The sequence below is a fragment of the Vulpes vulpes genome, chromosome 14, assembly GCF_048418805.1.
Source record: "Vulpes vulpes isolate BD-2025 chromosome 14, VulVul3, whole genome shotgun sequence".
NCBI lineage: Eukaryota > Metazoa > Chordata > Mammalia > Carnivora > Canidae > Vulpes > Vulpes vulpes.
The window spans coordinates 111,052,918-111,079,011 of record NC_132793.1 but is presented as its reverse complement, the minus strand read 5'-3'; the positions used below and the strand labels follow the sequence as shown (position 1 = coordinate 111,079,011).

At 42.7% G+C, this 26,094-nt stretch overlaps 1 protein-coding gene across 1 annotated transcript; it reads left to right on the top strand.

The window, feature by feature from the left end:
- Positions 1–482: 482 nt before the first annotated feature.
- Positions 483–10,246, top strand: CLRN2 (clarin 2). The gene is made up of 3 exons (XM_026003068.2): positions 483–1,238; positions 7,171–7,350; positions 8,371–10,246. The coding sequence occupies exons 1-3, from the start codon at positions 986–988 to the stop codon at positions 8,634–8,636; spliced, it is 699 nt and encodes a 232-aa protein (XP_025858853.2). The 5' UTR covers positions 483–985; the 3' UTR covers positions 8,637–10,246.
- Positions 10,247–26,094: the final 15,848 nt, after the last annotated feature.

Genomic DNA, 26,094 nt, shown 5'->3' with positions numbered 1-26,094 from the left:
ACATAATAGATTAAATGTCAAAATCGAAAAGCCACAGTATAAGATAGAAAGTGGAGGGGGGGGGGTGCAGAAAGTAGGGAATATTTCATTCCTAGTAGCTACAGATTAAAAGAAAAAGAAACAAATCTTCAGTATTAGAAGTAAAGCCCCCCCCCCCCCAAGGTAGGACTATCTGCTAACACAATAGAGAAACGCTTTTCTTTCCCACTTCAGATGACACAAAGTTGGTGATGGGGGAGGATACTGCTGGAGAAGAGGAGTGTTGAGTGTTGGGGTCCAGGCTGCCCTAGCAGCCACAAACTGATGCCTGCTGCAGTTTTACCCATGGCAGATTCACCCAGTGATAAATCCAAGCATCATATAGCCTTGTTTACACATTTCAATTAAAAGCCTTGAGAACAGAGGTCAGAGCATGGTATTAATAACAGTTCTGGTTCTGACAGCAGAACATTTTAGAGAAAGAAATGCCCAGGCACGCAGCCAGGAGCTAGACATTTGACACCACGCATTGTAGGCAGCATTCAAGTGCTAATCATCACATGCTCCTTTTCCTCCTATTGTATGCATTTTTTTGAGAGTAGTTAGTGTCTCTTTATAGTCAGATCTACCTAGTTTTGCCTGCTAATGACTTCCTGGCCATCAAGAGGTCCACGCCAGGGTTATTTAAATACCTGAAACGTGGAACAATTAAACCCTCTGCTGAAACTGTAGCCTAGTGGGAGCTATAGGATTACTTCCTTGGGTAACACACTCCTCTACACTTGAGTCAGGTGAAGGCGGTCTCGGTAGAGACTTCTGGATGTGCTTGTAGTAAACATGGGCTGTGGAGGCAGGCACTGAGGGGGGACCAGGAGGTGCACTCGAGATGCCGAAATGGTGTGTTTGGAAGACCTGACCCTGGACCAGGCAATTGCAGAGTGTCCAGAGAATGTCAGCGACTCTTGCTGCTGCCTGGAAACCTGCGGGATGACCTGCACCCACTAGAATGCCTGGATGGTTCAAAAAGGCGTGGTATGGGCTGGCATCTTTACTCAGCTTCTCCTCCTTTATCCTGATCATCGTCGCCCTGACAGTGCCCCACTGGCTGAGTGGGAAAATCCTTTGTCAGACTGGAGTGGACCTGGTCAACGCCACCGATCCAGAGCTGGTCAAGTTCATTGGGGATATTTACTATGGGCTCTTCCGAGGATGTAAAGTGCGACAGTGCGGGCTTGGGGGCCGCCAGTCCCAGTTCACGAGTGAGTATACTCAGGGTATGCAAGCTGCTGTAGAACACTTCCCTTCCTTCCTTCCTTCCTTCCTTCCTTCCTTCCTTCCTTCCTTCCTTCCTTTCATTTTTTTAATTTACAAGGGTGCTTATGCCTAACTATGGGATTTGACTTCTGCCTCAATCTCAGGCATGATGACATTCCTATTCAGCATCAAGAACTTTTTTTTTTCTGCAGAAGTTTATAGAGACATAAAAAATAGGGATTTGTGTACTTCTGTAGTTTACCTCTCTTTGAAATAACTATTAAAATATTGAGCGCTTACATGTATCAGACATTCTGCTAAATGGTTTACCTGGCTTCTCTCTTTTAAGCCTTATAACAAATTTATGAAGAAGGAATTCTTAACATTCCCATTTTGCAGAGGACTACACTGAGACTTGGAGTGGTTATATTACTTGCCTGAGGTCCCCCAGCCAGGAAACAGCAGACTTCAGACCCATGCCACGTGATGGGGCCATTCTCAGCCAGCCCAGCAGCTTCCACTTCTATTTATATAAAAGCTCCAGAGTCTGAGAACAAGCAAAGGGGCTGTTGTGTGCTGGGCTCTGGAGTCAGCCTACTTTCTTTGAAAGACCAAGTTGGAAAAAAAAAAAAGAAAGAAAGAAAGAAAGAAAGAAAGAAAGAAAGAAAGAAAGAAAGAAAGCCCAAGTTGGGTGATCCCTGGAGGGAAGACCTAGGGCAAGGTACTGGAAGCTCTCCATGAACACGAGCAGGCACGGTCAGTGGCTGACATCCAGTCTTACGTCAGAGCTGCTCTGGGTGTAAACAGAGCAGAAATCCAAGCCCAGTTTATAAGGGATCTTCTGGGAATTAAAAACAAAGCAAAAAAGGCAATATTCTGCAAGTCTTTAGAATCAATTAAATTGCTCGTGAGAACAGTGTCCTCCACAACCATTATTAATCAACATAATGCAATGCAAGGGGACAAGGAATTTTACTCAATCGGTTTCTATATTTCAGAATCATAGTTTTTAGAATCTTCCTCGGGGTTAAGTATCTTATTAAATGCATAAAGACAAAGCTAAAGCCATTGATAAATATAATAATAGGAATTGGCATCCCTTATATATGTGAAGGAAATGTATATTTGTTATGGATAATCAGGGGCAAAAAGCTCTGGGAATATTTATATTTACCCAACAATGAAATTGGACCAGAGATATTGGAAAGATAGCTGTTAAAAACATTACTCACTCTCTCACACACACACACACACACATAACAAAAAACACACACATAAAGAAGTAAAAATAAAAGACATCAAAAGGAGACCATAGCAACTATACACAGTAGGTGGTTCTGAATTGGGTCTTTTTACTATAAAAGACATCACTTGGTGAGACAGTTGGTGGAACTTGAATAGGGTGTGGGACTAAGTGGCAGTCATGTACCAGCATTAACTCACTGATTTTGGTATTGTGGTTCTGTAAAAGAATCCATCTCTTTTTTTTTTTTTTAAGATTTTATTTATTTATTCATGAGAGACACAGAGAGAGAGGCAGAGACATAGGCAGAGGGAGAAGGAAGCACCATGCAGGGAACCTGATGCAGGGGACTTGATCCCAGGATCCTGGGATCACGACCTGAGCCAAAGGCAGACCTTCAACCACTGAGCCACCCAGGTGCCCCAAGAGAATCTCTTTTTGAATGAAATAGACCCTAAAATACTCAGGGATGCAGGGGAGATTTACCTGCAAACAGTTCAGGAGGAAAAAACAAATTCCTTTGTACCATTCTTACAATTTTCTGAAGTTTGGGATTCTTTTAAAACTATACATACACAAATACAATTGGGGGAGAAAAGGCTCAATTTTTAAATATAGTTAATTGAGATTAAAGAACCTTAAGAAGGAAGTTCCAAAGCTTGAACAAGGGAGTGAAAGTCAATAGCAGCATGATTCCAGAGACTTTAATAAGTAAGATAGTACTTAGGGGATATAATAAAAATAGCCCTTGGTAATTATATATCATGATATATCATGTTACCATGACAACTGCCTTCTTACATTCTAGATAATTTTTCTGGTATGTTTATTATTTATTATCTGTCTCCACTCCTTTAGTATGTAGTGCCACAAGGGCAAGGATCTTGTTTTAGTCATTGATGATCTCAAGCCCCCAAAAGAGTGCATCAGAACACTGGCTCTCAAGAACGTTGGTTGAATGAATAACAATAAAGTGCTTTTAAATTAATTTATACTGAATGTTCCCATGCAAGATACCAAACTTGTGACCTGTGCTACACTAATCCTCCTCAGTTCTGCCAATTAGAAAACTAAGGCTCAGAGAGGTTAAACAACTTGCTGAAGGTCACAGAGCCTTGAATGCTGGAGCCAGACCCCAACCCAGGTTAGCCTGACCCCAAAGTTCTACTTTTCATCATGTTGCTCCTTCTGGAATTTGTGACTGGCAACTTACCCAAAGCAAGGCATCATCCTAGTCATCCTTATTGTTTTTCCAGAATTCAGCAAAGGATAAGAGGGAGGTGGTGGATGAATGGGGATTCTCAGGGGTGGAAGGATCCAGGGTGGACAGATCCCATTAAAAATGACTAAGTGGGGATGCCCAGGTAGTTCAGTGGTTGAGTGTCTGCCTTCAACTCAGGGCATGATTGCAGGGTCCTGGGATTGAGTCCCACATAAGGCTCCCTATGGGGATCCTGTGTTTCCCTCTGCCTATGTCTCTGCCTCTCTGTGTGTCATGAATAAATAAATAAAATCTTAAAAAAAAAAAAAAGAAATGACTAAGTGGTCACCCCAACAAATGGAGGGTGTATTAGTTCCCTAGAGCTCCCATAACAAAGTACTACCATAAATTGGGTGACTTAAACAATAGAAATTTATTCCCACAGTTCTGTAGGCTAGAACTCAAGAAATCAGCAAGTCGACAGAGCCATGCACCTTCTGAAACCTATGGGGAAAGGAGCCTTCCTAGCTTCTTCCAGCTTCTGGTATCCCAGGGGCATTCCCTGGCTTGTGGCACTGTCTCCCAAGGCATCCTCCCTGTGTCTCTTCACATGGTCTTCCCTTTGCAGGTTTCTGTGTGCAAATTTCCCCTTTTATAAAGACACCAAACCACACTGGATTTGAGCCCATCTTAACAACCTCATCTTAACTTGACTTAGCTCTGTAAAGACCCTATTTCCAAATAAGGTCATATTCTGAAGTACTGGAGATTGGGACTTCAACCCGTCTTTTTTTGTGTGTGGGGAATGGTAGCCAGGGCACAATTCAACTGGTATTAGAAACTGTGAGGTGGCACCTAGTAGGTTTAGCATAATTCAGGAATCCCTAAGCATAAGCACTGTTTCTGGAGAAGGAGCTGAAGCAGACACCAGCTTTGCAGTAGAAGAGGGCTCAAGGAGAGGAGATAAAGACTGAGCCCTTCCTCGGCAGCAGCCAATTAAACCCCTGTCATCCCAGCTCACAGAAAGTAAACCACCTTCGTCAGAAGCCAGAGCAATTGAGCACTTTCTGTTTGCCCACTGGAGGAACTCCATAAATGTCCCATTCCCTCCTCTGCTTCCTTCCCAGAGGGATGTACAGAGACAGCACCCAGGGTTCATCTAACCCGATCTGCTCTCTGAAGCACCAGAACCATGTGAGAATCATAAAGGATGTTTGAATATCAGCTCTGAGGAGGGCAATGTTCAAGACAGTTTTGTTCCCGGCTGCTTCTGGGTGTCCCAAGGGAGGTTATATAAACTTCCATTTGCAGCAACACCTTGGCTGTGATTTTCTTTGAAGACTTTCACTGGAGCTGGGCCAGGCTCCTCCTGTGTTGGCTGGTTTTGCGCCACTGCAGGTCAGGGACAGACTTGCACCTATCACAACGTTCTCTTGGACAGGGCTGAAAGTTTGAAAAGAAAAAAAAATAACAAAAAATGAGGGCACATCAGGAAAGGAGAGAAGCCTTGCAAATAAAAATCCCTAGGGAAGAAGCTCCAGGTAAAGTTTCTGACACTAACAAGATAACCACCTGAAGATTAATACACATGGAAATACAGAACTAGAAAGAAAGTTAGATTAGAACTAGGATGTAAATGTGGGGCATCTGGAAACTTCAGTGGAAAGGGTTTTTTTTTTTTTTTTTTTTTTTGCTTGTTTGTTTCTTTGTTTTGTTTGTTTTGTTTTTTTGTTTTTTTGGAAAGGGTTTTAAGGGGAGAAGAACAAAAATTCTAAATCTCAAGCTTGGGAGACACCAATCTTCTGTGAATACAGGGAAGCAGTTGAGCCAGCAAAGAACCAGGGGAATAAGGGGAACCAGGAAAACTTTGAGTCCCAGCTCCCCAGTGGGGACAAGGAGGGGCTGGTCATCAAATGATGACACCAAATGATGAAGCAGGGAGTTCAGACTCACAAGATGGACCCTGATTTGACCACGAGGTGCTCAGTAGAAACCCTGGATTAGCTGCAGAGGAGGGGATAATGCTTGGGTGTTCTTTAGCTTCTGTCAATTTAATTCATGTATAACTACTGAAAACAGTGATCTAAACTCCATATATCATGTGGCATCTGGGACTATAATCCTATATAGAATTCAGAGTCACCTTGCCCAAAGATAAGGGATGTAATGTCCAAGCCTAGGCAGAAATGGGTTTAATAAAATCTATCCAGGGGCACCTGGGTTGGTCAGTGGTTGAGTGTCTGCCTTTGGCTCAGGTTGTGATCCCGGGGTCCTGGGATCGAGTCCCCCATCAGGCTCCCCGCATGGAGCCTGCTTCTCCCTCTGCCTATGTCTCTGCCTCTCTCTGTGTGTCTCTCATGAATAAATAAATAAAACCTTTAAAAAAATAAAAAAAATCTACCTTATATCCTTGTCACAAGCAGTGAATGAAATAATGATATAAAGCTTTTGGCTCTTTATGCGACTGTGCTCAGTAAATGTTGATTCTCTCGGTACATACACAGCTATTTCTACTCCATTATACTGATGAGAAAACTGAGACTCTGAGGAATCACTCACTTTTCCTAAGTTAGAGAGAAACAATAGAACAGCAACAGCCACAGCCTCCTTTTTGAGAGTTCAGTCTTTCCCAGGCAATATCTGCCATACTGTATCATTTACTGTTCATAGCTACTATGTGGTGGCCAATATAGAGAAAACAGATACAAATTAATAAGTCACTAAATTATCTGCCACATAAATATGGAAAATTGATATTCTAATAGACTACTGCATACGTGAGTGTCCTTCATACAAGAGGAAAAATGACTACCTTGCCAAGTCATTTTGAGGGATCCAAGATGATGCTCCTAGCTTCCTGTTAATACTCATTAAGTGCTATTATTATTTCTATGCACTTCACTTGATTCACTCAATAATCTGGAACGATGGATAGGGGAGGTAGGATTTAGAGGATCCAATTTTATACTTATGGCAAATGAGCAAAATGGATTTGAAGTCAGATCTTTAAATGCCAGGTCTAGGCTTCACTCTGCTCCACCCTTCTACGCTCTTCGCAGATGTACCTGAAACCTCTTCTACCTCTCTGATTTAATGAAGGCAACTCTGACCCAGATCAAAGCTTTTCAATCGGCCCTCCTTGGCTGACTCTCTTGCCAACCTCCTTTGCTAAAGAGACACTATCTGGGGCTGGCGTCTATTAGCTCACACCAGATCCTAGGGCTTTGAAGTCAATGCAACTTAAATTGCCAGCTGGGATACATTTAGATTTTGCATCCACTGCAAGAAAGAGAGGCTTGTTGGCCAGCTGACCAGTGGCAAATCTGGGGTGCATGAATTCATCTCAGTAAGTCTCCTCCTTTTTGAGAACCCAGCCCTTGCTGCCTTGCCCTCATTCCCCTCTATTAAAGCCTCTGTGGTAAGCAAGCCTGGACTGTAGGAACTTGAGTTCAGCTCTGACACTGAAATATTGGCTGTGTCTTCTCTCCTCCAGTCTTCCCCCACCTGGTGAAGGAACTCAATGCAGGCCTCCACGTGACAATTCTGCTGCTCCTCTTCTTGGCCTTGGCCCTGGCTCTGGTCAGCATGGGCTTTGCCATTCTCAACATGATCCAGGTTCCATATAGGGCAGTCAACGGCCCCGGGGGCATCTGCCTATGGAACGTCCTTGCAGGTAAGGAAGGCCCTCAGGGAGAGAAATCCACATCTACTGCCACCACTAGACTGAGTTCCAAGTAGGTAGGTGCCTACCGCAGCCTTCCCTAGTCTACAAACTTCCTCATGGATATGAGTGTCCTCTTTGCTGAAAGTTGCAGAATTTCTGTCACATTAAAGAGCCAAATTGATGGCATGAGTGAGTGGCTGAGGACTTATAGCAAAGAGGAGAAGTGGGGTATGAGAAGAAGAGAAGGGGGGGGTGGAGGAAGGAAGAGAGGGCACTGTGGGAGGAGGGGAAGAGGTAGAGCACAGCTGTGAGGGTGGGAGGGAACCTTCCAAATAACAGGAGATGAGGCATCTGGCCTCTTTGATCGGCTTCTTTTCATTTAAACCTCACAACCTGGGACGCCTGGGTGGCTCACCAATTGAGCATCTGCCTTCAGCTCAGGTTGATCCCCGGGTCCTGGGATCGAGTCCCACATCAGACTCCCTGGGGAGCCTACTTCTCCCTCTGCCTATGTCTCTGCTTCTCTGTGTCTCTCATGTATAAATAAATAAAATCTTTAAAGGATAAAAAAAAATAAACCTCACAACCTTCAGGTTACCTGGGTGGCTCGGTCAGTTAGGCATCTGTCCTGGTATCGAGCCCCACATCAGGCTCCCAGATCAATGGGGAGCCTACTTCTCCCTCTACCCCCTGCTTGTGCTCTCTCTCTTGCTCACTCTCTCAAATAAAATCTTTAAAAAAAAATTTTTTTTTTAAATAAAAGCACATTAAAATGTGTGTCACCCCCAGCACCTAGCTGGCTCAGTCAATAGAGTGTGTGTGTGTTACTCTTCACCTTGGAGTCTTGAGTTAGAGTTCCACCTTGGGGGTAGAGTTTACCTAAGAAAATAAAAAAACCATTGTGTCCCCCTAAAAATTTTTTCAACCCAAAGCAAGTGTGTTGCCTGTGCTACAGAAATGTCACCTCACATACGGCCAGTACAGTTGTACCAAGGAGCGCACCGAATGAGGGTGATGTTTGGGTTGCAGGTGGAGTCGTGGCCTTGGCCATCACCAGCTTCATGGCCACCGTGAAATTTCACGACCTGACTGAGCGCATCGCCAACTTCCAGGAGAAGCTGTTCCGCTTCGTGGTGGTGGAGGAACAATATGAAGAGTGCTTTTGGATCTGCGTGGCCAGTGCCTCTGCCCACGCTGCCAACTTGGTAGTGGTGGCAATCAGTCAAATTCCACTCCCGGAGATTAAGACCAAAATTGAAGAGGCCACGGTCACGGCTGAGGATATCCTATACTGATGGCCCTCTGCTGCTTACACCTTTTCCTGAGTCAGTTCTGCAGTGTGAACGGGGACCTCCCTTTGCGTGCAGCCTTAGCAGTCCAGAACGCCCATGTTCTGGAAGGTAAGAAGAAAAAAGTGGAGGGAGGAAGGGCGGTGCCTAGATCAGAAAAGAAAGCTTTCCTGAATTCCTGGCATCCCTGCCCTTTCTTCACACTGACCCCGGAGTTAGAGACCGCTACTTGCCAGCTGTGTGGACACTGGACAATTCACTTAATGTCTGCTTCTCACTCCTCTCATCTTGAAAATGGGAGTAGTAAGACCTCACCAGGTTGTAATGAGGTTGAAATGGGCAATATTGTTGCCAACCTTTGAATGAATATATGTATCTATGATTAGAGAGCACTCAACAAATATAAGGTAATGAACACTCCAATAAATACCTATAGACCCCTGCTCTGTTCCACGTAATATTAGAGGGTTTGTAAAGTGGCATATGGTAACCTCCCTGTCCTCCAGAAACATTTCATCTTTCCACAAGACAGGCATCAGATAGCAACAATACCACGAAGAATGAAAATACCTGCCTTCTCTTTTTTTCAAGTGGCTACTACATACCAGACACTTCTAAGAGTCCTACATATACTAGGTCCTCGCTATAAATTCTGACTGTTGGTACTACTTTATTTCCACTTTATAGATGAAGAAACTAAAGTATACAGAGATTGGGTAAACCAAAGTTTATACTTGTAACCACTTTGCTAATCTGTTGTTTGATGGTCAAGCAATTGGAATGCAATGTGCTAAATGCTGTAACAGCACATGCATAAATGACGAAAGAAGGAATTTCTTCTCCCAGATGGGATGTGGTATGAAAGACAGTATCCGAGAGTTGACATTTGATCTGAACTTCGAAAGATGAGTAGACTTTTTCCAGTGGTTTGGAGAAGGGCATGTCAGGATGAGTCAATAATGAGGGGGAGGCACAAGGTATGGAATTACAGAGAGCCTGGAAGCATGTGAATACCCAGAGGGATGAGAATGTTCTAATTCACCAGGTAGGTAAACCCAGTTTCTTTGTGTTGGGTTTCCCGTAAATGGTACTATGATGGTTAATTACATGTGCCAACTTGGCCAGGCCACTGTACCCAGATATTTGGTTCAAATGCTATTCTAAATGTTTTTGTGAAGGTATTTTTTGAATGGGATTAACACTTCAATCAGTAAAAGAGAGTAAAAGAGATTGCCCTCCATCTTGTGGGTGGGCCTCAACAATCAGTTGAAAGCCTTAGGAAAAAGAATGACCTCCCTCAAGGGATTGGGAATGCTGCCAGCAAGCTGCCACTGGACTCCACGTGCAACTGCTAGATCTCCAGCCTGCTGGCCCACCCTGCAGATTTTGGACTTGCCAGTCCCCACAGTCATGTGAGCCAATTCTAAACATAAAAAATTCTTGGGTGGCTCAGATGGTTAAGCATCTGCCTTTGGCTTAGGTCATGATCCCAGGGTCCTGGGACAGAGCCCCATGTTGGGCTTCCCAGCTCAGCTGGGAGCCTGCTTCTCTCTCTCTGCTCCTATTCATGCTCACACTCTCTCTCAAATAAATAAATAAAATCTTTTTTAAGAAAATGGTCTTTCCCTCTGTCTGTCTCTCTTTCTTTGCCACACACAAATATACCCACATACACTTCCCTATTGATTCTATTTGTCTGGAGAACCCTTACTCATACAGGTACAAAATTCCATTACTTCACTTTTCCTACAATGCCAGCTGGGGTGAATCCTTTCTCAGGTGTCCTATCTTCATGCCAAGTGAAAGTTGTCTAATCCTCTAAATTAGCTCCATCTAAAATGACACTCGATCTGGACTTATTCTATTTTGCTTAACGCTGAGCTTCCAGAGGTTTCCATGACATCTTTTCTGTTCTAATTGCTCGTGATTCCCTGCTGGGCCCATCTGTCCCTTCCAGCCCTCTCTCCCCATCCCACACATAGCTACAGTAATGTCGAGCAGACGAGCAGACGGATGTCACTCATCAAATATGCAGATGACACAGGGCTGGAAGGGATAGTGAACATGATGGGAGATGGATCCAAAAGATAGTGACAGAGTGCAGGGCTGTCTTGAAAACAAGTGGAAATGTCAATGTCCTATCAAGTTTAACATAAAATCCTGCTGACAGTTGAAAAATAAATCACACAGAAGACTGGCAACAGTTTATTATATGATAAATATCCGAGAGTCTTGGTACATTTATTCATTCAATGAGTATTGAAATTGATCTAGGAGCTGGGATAGAGCAGAGAACACAGACAAAAAATCCCTGCCCTCCTGAGATTTCATTCCCTGAGTGCCTGTGGGTGATTCACACTGGGACAGCTTGTGATGTGCCTGCAAACAACGTTAGCCCGGCTACAGCCTTCAACCTGGTCATTGCCACACAGGGGCAGAGTAAATTCACTATTGCCTCTGACAGTGGAATATCATCAAGATGGTAACCTTGACCAAGATGGATGTGTCCCAAGGAGTCAAAGTGCAGGCTTTTGTGAATCTTCCTGGCAACTGAGTCCAGAGCTTTCAAGGATTTCAGAATCATCTATAACGCCTCAAAAGTTCAAACTGCGACCCATTAGGTAGCAGCTGTAATGTTAACAGAGATAATCAGGTTCAGTCTGAAAGGCATCTCTTAGGGCTATTGCTGAAGAAATTCCTATGTGGAATTTCGAGAGTTTTGCTGGGGTAAAGAAGGGAAAAGATATCTGGGTCACAGTTCACTTGCATGATCTGATCACTCAAAGATACAGAGAAAAACATAGCTCCTTTATCTTGACTATAGTTAATCTGGTCATTTTATGAGGAAGGAGAAAATAATAATAAACACCCAGTCCAGTTTAACCTAACCTGATCATTTATACCATCTCTCTAGGTCATGTGAGGCCTCTCTGGGATAAAATGGCTAGCTAGTTCCTCAGGTAACCTCACTCTTGAAGGTGGCACTAGGGTTATGGGAGAGAAGATGATTGGGGATTATGGGAAAGGAGGTCAGGTGCACACAGGCTCCCTGGAAGTACCCCCTGGCCTCCTGCTGGTGGGGGGTTGTGCACTGGCTGAGTTCCTTGTGGTCCTGTCCCCCAGGCTGCCGCTTACCCTGCTAGCCAGCCAGGGCTGTCTGAGGCTGGATTAATTTATGATATGTTCTGTCAACTGGCCAGATCCTGGTCCCTGGAAGATTTTTCCTCATCCTACAGGCTTCAGACCCTGAGTAACAACCAAGTCCTTCCCAGCTCACCTGTCTGCTGTCCAAGCTGTCAGCTGTATACAGCCAGGCTCTGCTGCAATCACCCACCTGCCACCTAGGAGCCCACCTGGTGTCAACACAGCATCCTGTCCCATGGGGTCCTGGGGACACCTCTCCATTCCCTCAACTAAGGTGATTAATAGGTTCCTATTTCCTTCCACCAAATTGCAGACTTGAGTGGTTCCCCGTTGCTAATGATGGTCCAAATATGAAATAAATTCCGTTTTTAAAAACTAAGTGAATGATTTTCAAAGTCACCAAAATGGGCTATAAGTATATAATTGGTGTGAAGGTGAAATCTCAGGCCCAGAGCCCATTGAAATGGTTACATTTTTCCCATACCTAGAAAAAAAAATCACCCAAATCACCTCTTGCCTAATGCTTCAAGTCACCGTCCATAGTGGCTGGGAGTCTCGGGGAGTTTGTTTTCCTGCTTTCCCAGCTTTTAGAAGCTACCTGCATTCTTTGGCCCGTGGCTCTTTCCAGCAATGACATCCCTCAAACCTCTGCTTCCATCATACAGGTGGTGCCTCTAATGACTCTGACCCTCATGCTTCCTTCTTAGAAGGATTCTTGTGATTCCATTGGGCCCACCCAACCAATCCAGGGCACCTTTGGGGGACATTTTTCTGCCTACCAGAGTAACGTTACTCCCATCCAGAATTTCTTGTTCTAACAATATTCCTGAAAAAAAGAATAAATAAGGTTTAGATATAAAACAAATGAGCAAAATACTGTGTTATTATTAGTCAACACCATTAGATTGGCATCATAATTTAGGAAATCCTTGCTGAAAGTGAAGTGCTCACCTACTTCACCTACATGGAGTTCAGGTACGTATACAATATGCGGGGTACACCTTTGGATATCATAGGCAGAAGGAGACTAGGTAAGGCACAGAGAATCTCAAAAGTAAACCATGATCTCAGGATATGATGCTGGAGAGGGACACAGCCACTCCGAGAAGTTCCTGTGGCGCATTTTAGATGAATTTCTATATGTGAAAGATTTCTTCTCCCTCTCCCCCTCCTCCTCCTGTTCCCCTCTTCTACCTTCTTCTTTTAGTTTTGATTGTTAAACTAGGAGTGGAGTTTCATAAGAAACTATGTAATTATGACACATATACAATTCTTGCCAAATACATTCGGTTTCATGCTCTCCTTTGCTCCTATAATCACATTTGCTTTTCTACTGCAATGTCAACAATTAGTCCCCACTTGACATGAATACCGTTTGATCCCTACTGAGCATTTGCCACATGCCAGGCTTTATGCTGAGTACTCCACATGCATTATCTCATTTTATCCTCACCAGAACCCTGAGAAGTACTTACTCTAATTACCAGTTTTGAAATTGTAGATTGAGTTTTTTCATTTGTAAAATAACCAGCTTGTGTAAGATAATCTCTAATTTTCCTTCCCACTCCAAAATGTTGTGATTTTTAATGCTTTATAATATGTTCATATTTATCACAAATAGAGCACCTACTACATTGCAGGCACTAAAGCTCAGCATTTTCATTTGGGCTATTTGGTAATGTGAGATGAAGATGACATATGTATACATAAAGAATTCAACATTTTGAGGATTCCGACCACCAGTTCAACTGCATATATAAGCATTTCTGTTACGTTCATAGGTCAACTTCTCAGCTACATAAAACAAATTTATACATGGCATGTGATTATTTGTCTTACTGTTTTTTGTTTTGGAAAAAATAATAAGCAACAATGACAACTTTACAACAACAGTGATTTTTCTTTTGCCATTTGGAGAAGAATAAATAGGATGAAATACATTTTTTTCTTTTGTAATAATTCTCTCAACCCTAAAGATTTTGAAAGATAGGACAAAAAATGTCCATTCTAAGGAAAAGGAGATGCTTATGTGAGGCCAGTGGAACTCCTCGGTACTGCTCAAGAGAATGGTAACCAATCGGTAGGGAAACCCTGTTGTCCCTGCTCACGGTCACCCTGGGCATCTTCAGCTAGAGCAGCCCATGTGAGAAGCAGCTTGCTACATAACCACTATTCATTAATTATATTGTCAGAGTGATTTCTGTCTCCAGAGCAAGTTATTCAAAATTTTACTTTGGTTTTGAAAAGCAATGTTCCTTGTGGTGAGCGGTCAGCAGAGCCATTTTAAAAGCCCAACTTTAGGGGCTCCTGGCTGCTGCAGTCAGTAGAGCATGGGACTCTTGATCTCTGGTTGTGAGTTTGAGACCCATGTTGGGTTACAATGATTACTAAAATAAATAAATAATTAAATCACAACTTCAGGGCTTCTACTGTAGTAGATTCTTACAGTGGAAAAAAAATCCTAGGAAATTCATGAATTGATCCCTTTCTCATGCAGATTCTCTACATGCTAACATTTTGCCCCATTTGCTTTATCATATTCTCTCTCTCCTCTCTTCACCTCTTTCTTCTGTGTGGGTGTGTGTGCAAGTGTATGCACATGTGTAGGTGTGTGCATATGGTTGTGCACTATGTGTGTGCACATATGCATGTGTGTGTAGGTATATGTGTACATAAACTTTGGCTGGAGTGTTTGAGAGTAAGTTGCAGACATCTTAACACCTCTAAATACTTTAGTGTGTATTTCGTTTAAAATTATTTTTTAGGGGTGCCTGGTGGCTCAGTCGGTTGAGCATTTGTCTTCAGCGCAGGTCATGATCCCAGGGTCCTGAGATCGAGCCTCACTCAGCAGGGGGCCTTCTTCTCCCTCTCCTGCTCCCCCTGCTTGTTCTCTCTCTGTCAAATAAATAAATAAAATCTTTTAAAATACATTTTTAAAGGCATTCTCTTATATAATCACAGTACTATGACCAAAATTAGAAAATTAACACTGACACAGTTCTGTTATCTCATCTACAGATCTTATTTCAATTTTGCAAACAGTCACCCTCATGTCCTTTATAGTTTGTTTTTTGTTTCATTTTGTTTTTAAGATTTTTTTTTATTTTAGGGAGAGAGAGAGAGAGCTGCAGGGAGAGGGAGAGAGAGAATCCTCAAGCAGACTCCCCCCTGAGCACGGAGACCGACATGGGGCTTGATCCCAGGACTCTGAGATCACAACCTGACCTAAAATCAAGGGTCAGTTGCTTAGCTGACTGAGCCAATCAGGCACCTCTGTAGTTTGTTTTCTTTTTAACACCATGCAGAGCCCAGGTTGCATGTAGTATCACATCTCTTTAGTCTCCTTTATTTTTTTTTTAATTTTTATTTATTTATGATAGTCACAGAGAGAGAGAGAGGCAGAGACACAGGCAGAGGGAGAGAAGCAGGCTCCATGCACCGGGAGCCCGACGTGGGACTCGATCCCAGGTCTCCAGGATCGCGCCCTGGGCCAAAGGCAGGCGCCCAACCGCTGCGCCACCCAGGGATCCCTTTAGTCTCCTTTAAACTAGAACAATCCCTCAGTCCTTTTTGTCTTTTATGATCTTGACATATTTTGAAGAGCACAGGACATTTATTTTATAGACTCTCCCTCAGTTTGGGTTTCCTTAGATTTAGCTAAGCATTCTCGGCAGGAATTACCTCTGATGTGATGTTGTGACCATCTCACTACATCCTAGAGAAGGTATTTGGTATCTTTTTGTCCTATTACTGGTGGTATTAACTTTGATCACTTGGAGAGTGATACTGTCAGATTTCTCCACTGTGGTTACTCTCTTTCCCATTCAAAATAATATCTTTTTTGAGACTATGTAAACAGCTTACTTCCCCTCAAATTCTCACCCACTAGTTTTAGCATCTGTTGATGTTTCCTGCCTAAATCAGTTGTTATTACGATGGTTACCAAATGGTTCTTTTCCTAATTCCATTATTCCTTCTACATGGATTAGTTAGCATTTTACTGTAAAGTAGAATCTATTTATATATTTATTCACCTATTTTTATCGGTACGGATAGTTTATTATCCATTCCTATTTCATTATTTATTCTGATGCTCAAATTGTCCCAAATATGACCAGTGAGAGTGCCTTCTGGTGACTCCTTTTGATGTATCCACTGAGCATTTCTTTACCTGTGGCACAGCAAGAATCTAGGCTTATCTTGTGCTTTCCGGGTTCCAGCCCTGAAATCAACATGGCTGTGTTTTGAGGTAGCTACTACCATGGTACCTATTTTATAGCTAAGAAACAAATGCTCAACAAGTTGGATATGTGGTTACAGGAATCAGAAGTAAAAGAAGTCAATTCCATAACATTTTGCCACCTGACAACCTGCAAGGGAACTGCCATTAAAATAACAACTGTTTGGGGAGGCAGCTTTAAGTTCCACTTGAGATTAGGGACCACTGCTCACACCTACCCTGGAGGGCCAACTAGTATAAGAACTCTCCTTGCCAAGCTCATCCTTGACAAAGCAACAGAGGAAAGAGAGAAGATGGCATTGGCAGACCATATGGCATTGGCTAGAAAACCAAATAAGACGCCATTTTCCTTTGGTGCTTAATTGTCGATCACTCACCGAAAAACTGATTGAACTTAATTTTAAGAGTCTTCGATTTTGAAGTTTATCAGAAACATATTCTCTGGAGTTTTCTTTTAACAAAAATTCATTATCATTGGTGAATGGGATACATCCTTACTGGATTTTCACTATGACTGACCATACATTGTGCATTGTCTGTGGAAAAAATAATGTAATGAATTACATCATAATGTATTAAGACAATTAAGAAAAAAAAGAAACCTCTTATCCAAGAATCCCAACATTTTAACACCTTCATTAAGCATTAATTTATACACCAGGAATTACAGCCATATAAGTGTACAACTCAAAAAATTAATTAATTTTTATTAATGACTCAATGGTTTTCAGAGTGTTTACAGAGTTGTGCAGCTATGTTCACAATTTTAGAACATTTTCATGGCCCTAAAAGGAGACCAAGTACCCTAGCATTCCTCTCCCTTTCTTCCAGGCCAGTGTAGCCAACCACTAAATCTGTTTCTGTCTTATGGATTTGCTTATTCTAGACATTTCTTATAAACTGATTTACACAATATGCGGTTTTATGACTAGGCTCTTAGACTTATTCTGTTTTCCAGGTTTATCCATGATATAGCAAAATGTCCCAACACCATAACTTTTATATGCTATCATTGTGTCTCTCATCGCAAATAGTGTATAGTGTACTTATTTTCATTCTCCTTTCATCACATAAAAATATCAAGCCTATTTTTTTTTATTTCCATGTCATTTTCTTTTTTATAACTTTCAATGGCTAGCTCAGTATCAAATCTCATGACATCCCCCCTGCTGTGGAAATTTCCAGGTCTGACATTTCAGACAATCCCATCAGATTCTACAATCCCTTACTCATACTATTATTAAAGACAAATCTGTTTACCAAATCTGAGCCAAAGGCTAGCGTATAACAATGATCATTTTAATACTCAATTGTTCCCTCTGCAGCTAAATGAAGGTTTTATCCTAGGGAAACTTGTGACACCATCAAGGGCTGACTAGCCACAGCAGTGACATCCTCTTCCGGGCTTCTCCCCACCAGACATGGAAGTCACTGCCATTGTTCCTCAACTAAGGGCCATTGTGACAAAATGCAAAATATAAACTTTCCAGAACATCTTCATTATAACATTAACACTTCTTTCTCATGCCTGTTTATAAAATGGAATTTGGGGGGCTTTTTACTTTTTAAAAGGGAAATTTTCAAATCAGAGAGACTACTATAATGCAGTCTCCTTTCCTAGCTTCAATAATGATCAATCGCTAATCTTCTTTTATCTGTACCTTCACCTCCACTCTCCCACCTCCAGTGACAAAAACATCTCACTAAAAATACTTTGAGCTATTTACTTGGGTTGCCTTTGTCCTATCCACCCATACATAGGATTATTTTAACTTTATTTTCAATAGATATTTTGGGAAAATTACTAAGTGTCCAGCACTGGGTCCTGGGGGTACAAAGATGAATAGGGCATTGTTTGGGCAGTTTACAGACCAGGAAGGAAAAACACAAACATCCCATTTGATTATAACATGAGGTTGGGGGCTGGACAAAGTCGGTTCCTGACACAGCTTCACGCGGGCAGTGGTAGGATTTGTAAGCAAAATCAATAATAGTAATCACATGCTGGAGTAAGAGTAAAGTTTCCAATAACGTTGCTAGTATGGAAGATCTCACATGATATTATTTTAAAGATTCACCTTTATGATGAGGTTGGGGCTGGCTAAAATGTGAAAGCAGGGCCACTTCTCTGACTGAACCTGTGAGGAGATTTGTTGGCAAAATTCACAACCTAGAAAACCTAGAGCACTGAAAGTCAGTGTGATTCCCCTTCTCTCTCCGCATTGCTACAAATCTCCTGAGGCAAAAAGACATGGGTCCCACAATCATCTGGGCTGGGGATAGAGAAAGGGTAGGTAAAAGAAAACAGAAGTGAGCATCTCCACAAATTAACAGCCTCACAGTTACAAGCCAAAGCTAAAATGTATACAACACAAAAATGCCTGTACAGCCAGCCATAAATGGGAAGAAAGTCATTTGTCTATAGAAGACTGTATCTATGGGAAGGTTCACACAGGCCACCCAGTCTAGGGCAGCTGACACCTCTCAAAGTACAGGGGACAGCTTGTTGGAGTAGTGAGTTTCTAATGTCAGAACCAGATCACCATTTCCTTGACAAACTGTACCAACAGTAAGTGATCTTGAGCTTCCTATATCCATCCCTCATAACACCCCAAGATACACTCATACAAACAAGTTGTTCTGGAAGCCAGAGCCGTGATTGGCCCGTAGGAACTAGAAAACGTGCCCATTTGCTTGCTATGGGTTTTGAAGAATGGGGAAAAGGTAGGCAGGTGGAGAAAAAGGTCGTGGAATAAGGGTGTGGATATAAACAAAAGCACTGAGGCATGAAACAGCATGGCCCTGTCACCGTGCATCAGTGAGAGTCAAGTGCAGGACAAGAAGCATGAAGAGAAGGAGGCAGATGCAAAATGTAGGGCTGGATGCCAGAGCTCTTCCTTCACCCTGTGAGGGGACATGGACTTGATCAAAGGATTAGAAGCAGAGGAGTTTGCACGATCAGACTCATATTAAAAGATCCCTGTAGATAATAAACTGGAGCAGAAGATGCAGGTGGAAACATGTTGCAAAGTGAAGGGTAGGAGAAGGCAGCCCTCAACCAGTTCAGAAATCTAAAAGAGTTGTTATGAATTAAATTGGGACATCCTCAAATTTCTTATATTGCAGTCTCGATCCCCAGGACCTCAAAATATAATTGTATATGGAGACAGATCTTTAAAGCAGTAATTAAGTTAAAATGAGATCAGTAGGTTGGGCCCTAATCCAATATGCCTAGTATGCCTCCTTATAAGCAGAGGGGATTAGGATACACATTAGGATCTTGTGAAAGATACCCAGAGAAGACAGCCAAGCCAAGGGGAGAGGCCTCAGAGAGAAACCAACCCTGATGATACCTTGACCTCAGACTTCTAGACTCCAGAACTGTGAGAAATACATTTCTGATGTTTGAGCTCCCCAAAGGCTGTGGTACTTTGTAATGGCAGCTCTAGGGGAGTAATGTGGGGGAGTAACAGCATGTGGAGGAGGGTCAGGAAAACCAATAAGACTTGTCGGTTGCAAGTGGGGACAGAGGAAGGAGAAGGTTCCAGGAGGCCTCCCAGATGTTTCATTTGATGAGGCTACTGATGGTGATAGCATTAACCCTCATAGGAATCCAGGAGAAGGAGCAGTTTGGGATGAGTTACATCTTAGATCCTGTGGGTGGGACAACCGAGTAATGGACAGCCAAAAACTGGATATTGAATCTGAAGCATTTCACAAACACTGGGACAACTGATTCTTTTCCCATTTCTGGGACTGTTTTTGCTGTGTGCTCTTTCCTCGACCAGAAAAAAAGACAAGATATACTAATACTTTCCCTGTATACCTCACAGAGTTGCTAAAGAACCAGATAAAAGTAATCAGTATATACAAACACCCTTTGAAAATGGTATAAAAGCAGTTTCTTAAAGAAAAAGGTATAATTATATCTACCTTCTCCAGGATACTAAAGGATTATTTCAAAACGAGTCCAAGTTCATTGAGGTTCTTCAGAGCAATCTGCCTCAAAATGATGAACTGTTTTCTGGGCATGAACCATTTACCAAATTCTGGATCTGGTTGTAAACTGAGCCCTTTGGTTTGTTATGCTTTCTTTTGTCACTAAGGCTATAACCACAAGGTGGCAATTTGCCACCCTTTGGTTTGTTATGCTTTCTTTTGTCACTAAGGCTATAACCACAAGGTGGCAATTTGCCATTTCCAGAAACTTAACTATCCTGGCTTATAATGCTTAGCGTGGTAAGGGCTGACTTATAACAATTACCTGCATTTCTGTAAGATTTCTTAAGAATAGGAATATTATAAACAGAGATAAGTTGTTTCATTTGAAACAGTGAGTTAAAAAAAAAATTAGAGATGTAATGAGCTTCACCTGCCTGTAGATAACTGTTGCTTTGTTAAAACCATGGGCTGGTTTAGCATTGATACTATGTGTTATTGTCATAAAAGCATAGGTTGTAATAATCATAGTCAAAGCAACTCATGGTGTGTAAAAATTTATAAACTGTGACCTGAAGTCAAATTTTTTTTTCTAGATTTTATTTATTTATTTGACAGAGAGAGAGCACAGGCAGGGGGAGTTGCAGGCAGAGAGAGAGGGAGAAGCAGGCTCCCCTTGGAGCAGGGAGCCCAATGAGGGAGCCTGATGAGGGATTCAGTTCTAGTGAGTTAGGGACAAATGGGCTAGCCAGCACTAGGTAGGGGGCCACAGAAGCAGGCTCACAAAAATCCCAAAAATGCTGAGGTGTAAGGAAACCAGAGATAAGGGAACAAGCCAGACTACTCCACCCTAGGTATGGGCTGGGAGGGTATCTTTTTTTATGACAGTCATCTGTGACCAACAAAGAATAACCAGACCCCAAGAAGCAGTAAGCTGTTAAAGATGTTATCACTAGTCCTTACTCAATGGTGATATCAAAAGATAATGCTAAAAGGATTTAGGTTCCCTGGTTAGCTTTCAGTAAAAGGTGTGGGTTGAGAGGGTGTCTTGTAACAGCTGCTCATGATCAACAGAGGATAATCAGACCCCAAGAAGAAGTAAGCCATTAAAGATGTTTTCAATAGTCCTTACGCAATGGTGATGTCAATAGGTAATGTTAAAAGGATTTAGGCTCCCTGATTACGCTCTCAATAAAAGACCAATGTTATAAGCCCTCATTGGCAACCCTGTCGGGACCCCTCTCACTTCTGAAAACTTTCTCTATATCTTTACTTAATAAACTTCTATCAGTTTACTCACTCTCCGTAGTTCGCGAGATTCATTCTTCGCCTCCATGAGACAAGAACCTAACTCTCCCACATCACCAGGATCCTGGGATCATGACCTGAGTGGAAGGCAGATGCTTAACCGCCTGGGCCACCCCAGATGTTCTCAAATTACTTTTTTTGTTTAAATTTTTATTTATTTATACAGGGGGAGAGAGAGAGAGAGAGAGAGAGAGGCAGAGAGAGGCAGAGGGAGAAGCAGGCTCCATGCACCGGGAGCCCGACGTGGGACTCAATCCCGGGTCTCCAGGATCACGCCCTGGGCTGCAGGCGGCGCCAAACCGCTGCGCCACCCGGGCTGCCCTCAAATTACTTTTGAAAACTGAAATGGTATAACTGTTTTCACCACCAGGGGGAAGCAATCCGCTGGCAGTAAGGACAAAGGGCATTTTGTGTGTGTGTGTGTGTGTGTGTGTGTGTGTGTGTGTGTGTGTGTGTGTGTGTGTGTGTGTGTGTGTGATGGGGGTGTGATTGTGAGGGGGACAAAGGTCTTCCAATTCAGATTCATTCTATGATTCTAATAGGCTACATTTCAATTTCAAGTTCCAATCAAGTTCCTTTTTTTTTTCTTTTTTCTTTTTGTATTTATTTATGATAGTCACAGAGAGAGAGAGGCAGAGACACAGGTGGAGGGAGAAGCAGGCTCCATGCACCGGGAGCCCGATGTGGGATTCGATCCCGGGTCTCCAGGATCGCGCCCTGGGCCAAAGGCAGGCGCCGAACCGCTGCGCCACCCAGGGATCCCCAATTTTTTGTTTTCTTAAATGGTTAGTTTCCTAAGATACTGTACCTTATTAAGTCGATATCTTAAATCTTTTATGGAATAAAGAAAACAGGATAGATAGATAGATAGATACATAGATAGATAGATAGATAGATAGACTCAAGGAACCATCTCACTAGTTTCTGAACCTGGATGATGGTCAAAATTACCTGGTGAACTTTTAAAAACTAAACCAGAATCTATTGTGGGGGAGGGAAGAGAGAAGGGAAGGTAGGTTCCTGAGTGAGTGTGAGTGTGTGTGTGTGTGTGTGTGTGTGTCCCTTGAGTTCCCCAGCTGATAGCTGAGAGCTGGCATTTGGGAATTGCTGATATACTTGAGTTTGTGGGTGGTTCCACAGAAAATATACAGTGCCTGAATGGCTAAGGACTTAAATTTAATTAATCCAAATTGTGGAGACTGAACTGGAATTAAACTTTAAAAAAAAAATCTTTGAAATATGAAAACTCTGGAAGGCATACATCTGACATATTGACAATTCTAGTAAAACATTTTTTAAAAGTCATTGATATTTTATTAGAAAAAGGACTTTATTTGAAATTTCAACGACTAAGAACAGTTTGTCTCTGGAAAGTATATAGAGATGGTCCAAATGCTGAACAAGGGCATGGTGAAAAAACAAATCAAGCACCCTACATACAGCATTCCTCAGGAGTATCACTCATGTTACATGGGAAGATTATTCTCCAAGAAGATCAAGTTCGGGGATTTTTTTTTATTTGAAGATTTTTTTTTTTTAAGTTATCTCCATCTCCAACATGGGACTTGAACTTACAACCCTGAGATCAAGAGTAGCATGCTCTACCAACTGAGCCAGCCAGGCCCCTCAATTCAGGGAATTATTGGAGGAAAATCCTAGACCTAACCAAGATGATTATGAGATGACAATCAGCCTTTTCTACTCTTAGCTTACAGGTGTAAAAGGATGCAAGGACCTTCTTTAAAAGGCATGTGGCCAGGACACCTGGGTGGCTCAGTGGTTGAGTGTCACGCTCAGGGCGTGATCCTGGAGTCCTGGGATGAATCCCACATCGGGGTCCCCACAGGGAGCCTGCTTCTCCCTCTGCCTATGTCTCTGCCTCTCTCTGTGGGTGTCTCTTATGAATAAATAAATATTTTTTTAAAAAGGCATGTGGCACCAGTTTGAGCATAGATACCTTGAGACCTGGCTCTTATAAACTAGACCCCTTGCTAGGCAGGCTGGATGACTGGGGAGGTATAGAAAAGCCAGTGGCCTCGGGTGAGACTATAGCCAAAAAAGGGGTGATTAGAGCCAGGGATAAATGGGGAACAGAAAGCTCAATGGGCAAAACTAGAAAATAAAGATAAAAACACCACCATCGGATCCAGACACCACAGAGCCATTGAGGTCTTGGGAGATGATCAACAGCAGTCGTGATGATTGTCACCAGTTTAGGATATGGCTGGGAGCAGACAGTCTAGAACTCCAAATTTGTTTTTCCCAGAGAAAGAATTAGCTGGCTTGAAAGACCTGAATCAGGTATGAAAGGGAGAGGATTTTATGATTCCTTAGCAGCCAACACAGCATTCAGGCCAGGAGCTGCTGAGAGCAAAGTCCGATCCTCCATTGTTTGTGTTGGGTTTTGACCTGCCCCACCCGCTATCAGTTCATTGAGCTGGGACCACAGTCTCAGAAACAGCTCCCTGAAGAACAGAAATAAGACAGTGTGTCTTAATCAAGCAAGGCTGCTCTTCAGTGGGGCCCATGGACCTGCATCATCTGCATCACCAGAGAGTTTGTTAGAAATGCAGAATCTCAGATCTCACCCCAGAACCACTGAATCAGAAAACGCATTTTTTACAGCACCCCAAGGCAATTCTATGTACTTGAGGTTAGGTCTTCTGGTAGTGGTCAGTGAACAGACTCAAGAATGAGCAAAGAGGGATGCCTGGGTGGCTCAGTGGTTGAGCTTCTGCCTTCAGCTCAAGGTGTGATCCCAAGGTCCTGGGAACGAGTTCCACTTTGGGCCCCCTGCTTCTCCCTCTGCCTGTGTCTCTGTCTCTCTCTGTGTGTCTCTCACAAATAAATAAATAAAATCTTAAAAAAAAAAAGGAATGACCAAAGCAGAATTGTTAGAAGAACCTTCAACCTAAGGGTTCACATGCAGGTGAAGAATTACCTGAATCTATAGACTGATATGATCAGTATACTCCCTAGGTGTAAGAAGAGAATCCACCTCTTTTTTTCTTTTTTAAGATTATTTATTTTCGAGAAAGAGAGACAGTAAAAGCAGGAGCAGAGGGAGAGGAAGAAGCGGACTCCCTGATGAGCAGGGTGCCCACCAGGGAACTCATGACCTGAGCCAAAGGCAAATGCTTAACCATCTGAGCCACCCAGGAGCCCAAGAGTATCTATCACGATCAGGGTCTGAATCCCAACTCTCTGATGGTTTGAAAACACATACTTTGATTTTGTTGCTCTGTAGAGCCTATTTTTTAATCATTTATCATTTATCAGTTCTTATCAAATGCGTAGGCAAAATCCAGTTGTCATAGATGGAATATTCAGAAGAGAAATGACTTGCACAAGGTCTGATAAATCATTGGGTCCCAGAATAGAAAGCCAGGGCTTTCAGAGTGAGGAGTGCCGTGGGAGCCACTTCTCTGAACATCCTCAGTGACTGGAACCATCTCCTTGCCCACGCTGAAACAGAGTTGCATCTAGAGAGGCACGCCCGATGCCTGGAGCATAGGCTTAGGAGAGGGAATGATGTGCATTTAGACCTTAGGTGTGCCACTTCCTCGAGGCAGCCCTGATAGATTCCCACATTCTCTGCATTCTGGGACATAAGAAGGCCAACCATGCAAAGACACTAAGGGAATCTCTTGCCCTGCTTCTCAAAAGGGAATGACTCAAAAAATAGATTTATTTCATCCTATCAATTCTATCAATGAATAAATGTATAACTAAGTTTCTCTATCTGGAGATCTCAGATTAAGAGAGCACACGGAGCTCTAGGAAATTCTTGACTGCATCAGTGGAGAGCACTCTTAGCTGCTCCACGTGTTCGTCCACCTACTTCACATATTCATCCTCCCTGAATGTAATCCGTAGATTCAGCTGGCCTCCGTTTTGCACAGACTGTATTCTACTGGGATTGTTGGGCATTGGTTTTCTAACTCTAGAAGCAGATTCTGTGGAACTCAGAAATATACATTTTCCATAGTTCTTAAATTTCAGACTCACCTAGATATTTTTTTCATGCAAACATTTAACTCACCATCCCAGATTCTGATTCAGAGACTCTAGGGTAAGATTTGGAAATGTGCATTTTTGGGGCGCCTGGGTGGCTTAGTCAGTTAAGCACCCACCCTCAGCTCAGGCCATGATCTCAAGGTCCTGGAATCGAGCCCTAAATTGGGCTCCCTGCTCAGCAGAGAGCCTGCTTCTCCTTCTCACTCACCCTTTGTACTCTCCCTTTCTCTCAAATATATAAATATAAAATCTTAAAAAAAAAACAAAACTCTGCATTTTTAAAAAGCAGCTCGGGTGAGACTTACCCACAAGAGCCACAACCACACTTGACTAAACGTGGGTCTGCCTGTTAAGGATCACTTCCTGTTTACACAGGTCACCTCCCAGGGAGTGAAGAGAAATGAATTAGAACAGCCAGAGAGAGATGCTGGCTTTACAAGCGCTTCTGTTGCACGAGTGATGCCAATGAAATCCAGCTGACCTGGATGGCACAACTTGGAGAAAATTGCCTGGTGAACCTCAGCCAAGGAAAATGCTTCCCTGGCACAGATGCCTTGAACTTAAGTCCCTGCCACCAGAAGAGAGAACAGTGACTCACAAGACCACCTCTATTGAATAGGGAAAGGATGGACTCCAGTAGGGAAAGAATAGAGACCCCAACTAAGCTCTGAGGGTATTTCAGGTATGCAGGCACTGAAACAGAAGAAAACAAACAAACAAAAAGATTGGGAAGAAAAATCAGAGTGCTCTATCCCAATCGCTAGGGTTAAAATGTTTTTCTAATAATTACATTCTGACCACAGAAAATGACCAGAT

Bases quoted from the DNA above. Each gene is read 5' to 3' on its own strand.
- CLRN2 (XM_026003068.2), top strand. From the start codon at position 986: ATGCCTGGATGGTTCAAAAAGGCGTGGTATGGGCTGGCATCTTTACTC. The intron at 1,239-7,170 runs GTGAGTATACTC...TCTCTCCTCCAG, and splicing joins CCGCCAGTCCCAGTTCACGA to TCTTCCCCCACCTGGTGAAG. The intron at 7,351-8,370 runs GTAAGGAAGGCC...TTTGGGTTGCAG, and splicing joins CCTATGGAACGTCCTTGCAG to GTGGAGTCGTGGCCTTGGCC.